The sequence below is a fragment of the Myzus persicae genome, unplaced genomic scaffold, assembly GCF_001856785.1.
Source record: "Myzus persicae strain clone G006 unplaced genomic scaffold, MPER_G0061.0, whole genome shotgun sequence".
Taxonomy (NCBI): domain Eukaryota; kingdom Metazoa; phylum Arthropoda; class Insecta; order Hemiptera; family Aphididae; genus Myzus; species Myzus persicae.
Genome location: NW_019101810.1, coordinates 1 through 5158, shown reverse-complemented (window position 1 = coordinate 5158; position 5158 = coordinate 1). Strand labels below are relative to the sequence as shown.

The following is a 5158-nucleotide window of genomic DNA, read 5'->3' as shown; positions in this document are numbered from 1 at the left end:
TAAAAGATACATCATTATATAAACGTCTAGTAGTTAATGGTTCTAGACCAAGTTCTTTACCAATAGCATCTAATCCTACATCATCCTTACCTAACTTAGAAGCTATAATTCTCAAAAAACGTCGTTGTATTTTGTTGAGTTTTTCAATTAAATTAATTTGTTTAGTATTCCAGGCAACTGAAGAGAACTCTAAAATTGAAGGGACAAGGGAGCAATATAAAACCTTTAATATTAGACCAACATCATTTATAAATAGCAGAAATAAAAGGGGAGACAAATGACCACCCTGGGGTACGCCAGAAATAGCCACCTTATTATTGGACAAAACCCCAGCGACCATGACTCTAAAGGATCTATTAGATAAATACGAAGAGAACCATGACAATAATGGATCGCTAATACCGAGTTTTTTTAGTTTTAACATCAATACACCATGGTCTACTGAATCAAATGCCTTTCTGAGATCAGTGTAAATAGCATCTACCCGACCACCTAATTTTACAACATCAATTAAATGTGAGTAAAAGGCAATTAAATTGGTTTCTGTTGATTTCTTTTTTCGGAAGCCATGTTTTTCATCTACTAAAATGTTTTTAAATAACGCAGATATTTTTAGTTCAACAAGTTTATCTAACAATTTTGGTAAAGCACTTAGTTTATATATGGGTCTGTAATTATTAACCTCAGATTTGTTACCGGATTTCCAGAGAGGAAATACATCATAACTTAGTTTCCATTTACAATGAAAAATCCCATAATTTAAAGACAGGGAAAACAAATAATGAATTGGAATAGAAAGAGGGTAACGACACTTGTATAAAAATAGGGGAGGTACATATTCGTTTATTAAATCTAAAACTATTTTATAAAACACACCGATGGCTATTTCAATATTACTACATTCATAAAGAACATTCCAATTAATTTTATTAAGTTTACAAATAATTTCTGTGTAATTAGCTTTTCTAAAATCTAATGATGATACATCCTTAGGGTTAGAAATAAGATTATCACTAGCAAATTGAAAATTAATACATAAAGGAGGATGGTAGGTGTCAGCTGGAATAAGTAAATCATTTTTACAAAGTGAAACGAAGGTATTTGTCATATTGGAAAAAACCAGATCTAAAAGGGAACCAGGGGTTAATATTTTACATTAAATATCTTTAATCGATGTAAACTTATTGTCACTTGGTGCTTTTTTGTTGAAATTCAAGGTAAATTATTACAAAATCATAAAAGCATTTGTTAACTATTTATTTTTTTTTTTTATTTAGTTAACTATTTTGGTTTATTACTACTTAACTTATTCAGTTAAAATGTTGGTTGTTGTAAATTAACTTTGGTGATAATCATAAGGCCGAACTATATGTTAAACTATTGTCCCTTAAACGACATTTTAGCACTTGAATTAATTATAAATATCTAAATATTATGGTTTAATAATAGCACCTATTATTTGTGTCTAAAAATACATTTCTTCTATTTGAATTCATATTATTTTTGAAATCAATACGATATCCACGGATACGCTTTATGTTTGAAACATAACTTGTAGTTTATTATTGCGATTAACTATATCACTCTATAAACCATACTCTGTATGCACCTCGTAGCTAGTGATTTAATTTAATTTAATTTGATAGTTATAAGAATTCGTATTAGCTGATTACCAGCTCTTACATATTAAAAAAATACCAACAATGGATTTTGAGCCTGCAGAACTCATACCTATTTGGGAAGAATCGTAAGTAGTGTAATCAATATATACTTTATTGTGTCCGAATACGTTTAAAATTTCAATCTGTTTAAAGGCATATACGCTGTTTATTATTTTATTTATTGACTTTTACGTGGAGTGTTATTTTTTGGCGTATAACGGAAATTTGACATTTAAAATTCTATTTCAGACCAGAAGTATATTACGACCCGGTGATACTAGAACAGGAATTAGACCAGTTGAAAAGGGAATATTCTGAGATAAAATATCGGTGCTCGGAACTAGAAGAAGAAAATACACTATTAAGAACAGATATAAAAACAAAAGAAAAAGAAAAAATAGACCTACATCATTTATTTAAAGTAGGTATTCATTTTAATTCTAATTCTGAGAGACCGATATTTACTGTTAAGTGTTAACACATCTTCAACAAACAACAAATATTCCGTATTGCTCTGTAGGTATTTCTATAGTTTTTCTTACGTATAATTTAAGTTGCATTCAAGCGTGTACCCTTGTAGTTAGTTAGACCGCGTACAAATATGGACCAATTATGTTTATATACTATTAAATATTTTTTAGGAAAATACAATGAAACTACCAAATGTTCAAGCAAAAGTCTTGGAACTAAATAAGGAAATCAATAAGCTAACCACAGATAAAAAAAATTTGTTAATGGCCAATGAAAATTCGAAAGAAAAACGCGAAGATTTGGAAAAAAAATATAAAGAAGTTACGGAGAGTAATAAAGCTTTAATGGTAATAATATAACACGATTAACATACAAATTATGTCTACGATAAGTAAATTTAATATAAAATAAATATTTAGATCACGAACAGGAAGCTTGAAAAAATTAACGCGAAATGTAAACTAGATAAAGAACAAGAAATCAAGGATAAGCTTCGAACGAAAGCGGAAAATGACAAAACAAAAGCTAAGATTGAAGAACTTGAAGTAATTTCGATATTTTAAAAAGTAATAAAATTATTATACTTGTATGATTTCAGATTGAGAATAAAGCACTGAAAACACAAATAAGTAACCATGTGGACGATTTACGTTGCAAAGAAATTCAAATTTCAGAATTGGCAAGGGCCAATAAAATTCTCGAGACTAAGGTTGAGAAAGTATTGGTGAGTTACAAAACTAACAATTTTCTAATGTCTAACGAATTGTGTATTATGTTTGATATAAATTAAGTATAATATATTTCACAAACCAATATTTTTGCAGATCAAATTAACAGATTCCGAAAAACTTGTAACAGTTCTGTAAAAAAAAATAAAAACTATGAATAAGGAATGTTCAGAGTCAATACTTCGATATTCGAGTCTGCTCAAACAAAACGATAGCTTACAAAAAAAATTGGTGATTATTTTATTTAACATTTTAATTATTAAACATAATCAGAAAATAATGAAATTGGGGACATTATTATTTAGGACGAAGCAAATGAATTATTGATAACAGTCGATGAATTGAAAGCCAATGAACGTGGATTATACAGACAAATGAACGTATTTAGAGGAATAATATTGGCAGAGCAATTGGAAAATAAGAAACTAATCGAAATCGCTGTAATTAAATTATATACGAATTTTATTTTAGAATTTATATACATTGCATAAAATATAAAATAATATTTATTTTAGAAACAATTGGAGAAACAAAAAACTAGGTTTATATATACAGGAGAAGACATAACAATAATTAAGCGCAAATTAGAAGAATGTATGAAACTCAATCTTGATCTGTCGAAGAGATTCAGTAACCTCGACTGTCCTTTCGTAAGATATTATCAAATCGAGTTATTTGTTAGTAGTAGAATCTTAAAAAATAACATTTTATGTTATTAGTTTCATTCCAAAGTATAAATTCGTATAAGGAAGAGTGTTTTAATTTTGTCATTTATTAATATTTTTATTTTATCAAGCTCACAGATTCAATTTAAAAGTATAATGTTCGTAGCATAAAGTAAATATATTTTTTATATTGTTTGATAAAATGCGCTTAGGTCCATTTAATTTTATAAAATTTAAAAAAAATGACTGTTTTGAACTGGAAAAGTTGATATTTAAGTGTAGTAATACAAATTGTATTTTACAGTACCAGTCGAAATATGGTAAGATTGAAGACGAGGAACCGGCAATAAAATGCGGTAAATTCTATAACTATATAATTTACATTCTTTATTATCAATTATAATTATAAACTGAATTTGTATTTAGCAATTAACAATATTTAGTAGGTAATTAATAATAGCCTCGTGACCGTATTACGAAGTCACTACGAAAAACAAAATTTGTACTTTTAATGCAGATGTAAATTTTATATTGAAATACACTAAGTATCAATTTATAGATAAACTGATTGCTGGAGTGTAGAGCTGGGGATCAAAATAATATTAATATAACTTAAAATAATCTTAAAATTTTATTCAATGCTAAAAATATACTACTCGCAGTTAAGCACATCGAGTGTGTGTATATAACTAACTGCATAGATATTAAGTATTTTGAATGGTTTTAACGGTAGGCACTTACATACATATCCTATAATTGTTTTCGGTTGTCACGATTTAAATGTTGAATTAATTATTTATTCCAGGTTCAGTAAAAGAAAGACATTACGAAAATAAAATATTTGCCTTGGAACAAGTGATCAAAAGGTATCTTAACCTTATATTATACTTGAAGAAATGCAATTAAAATACATATGCTATTTGTTCTGTTCAATAGATTACATTTAAAATATGATAGTCAAGAAGAAAAACAGCTTAAATATCGAGGCGTAGTGGTTAAAAGCTTGTATGATGTAAAAAGAGCAGAAGACAAAGAAAAAGCTACAAGAGCTTTGCTCGAAAAACAAAAATATACTATTATCTATGATAAAATAGAGGTCTTGGATAAAGATTCAAAGATTCAAAAACTAGAGGTAACAGTATGAAACAGTATCGTGTCAGTTACATTGAATAATAATGCACTAGTATATTTTTTTAGATTCAAAAGGAAGATTTTGATCAAAAATGTAAATTACTAAATAGACAATCAACTTTGCTCTGCAGACGAGTAAAAAATGATTTTAAGAAAATGGAATCCATGAAAAAAAGTACGTATTACCTTGTTGTTTAAACATTTTCCTAATACAATATAAGTGATGTCATTTATTGTTTATTTTTATTTTTACCAGACATCTGTAGAGCAAATAAAGTTTTTGAAGGTGTGGAACAAAAAAATGATGAATTACGAAATAAAACTGAACAAGCAGAGAAATTAGAAAACAATATGAAAAAGCAATTAGAATTTAATATAAAATGCCAACAACGACAACAATTAGAAGCAAACCAAATGAAATCTACTATTGAAGAGGTAAAACGATTTTCTCAAAATCACTTTTAGTGATTGACTTACTGACGACCTCCGTACTTCATACATT

General features: G+C 27.7%; 1 protein-coding gene across 1 annotated transcript; it reads left to right on the top strand.

Moving 5' to 3' along the window:
• Positions 1-1703: 1703 nt before the first annotated feature.
• Positions 1704-5091, top strand: LOC111030475 (myosin-16-like; the record flags this gene model as incomplete). Its single annotated transcript, XM_022309989.1, has 12 exons — positions 1704-1747; positions 1911-1917; positions 2303-2479; positions 2552-2677; positions 2731-2856; positions 3166-3300; positions 3376-3510; positions 3830-3881; positions 4331-4391; positions 4462-4657; positions 4723-4831; positions 4913-5091. Coding segments are annotated over exons 1-12 (1347 nt in total), but the record flags the coding sequence as incomplete, so codon positions are not given.
• Between the last annotated feature and the right edge of the window lie 67 nt (positions 5092-5158).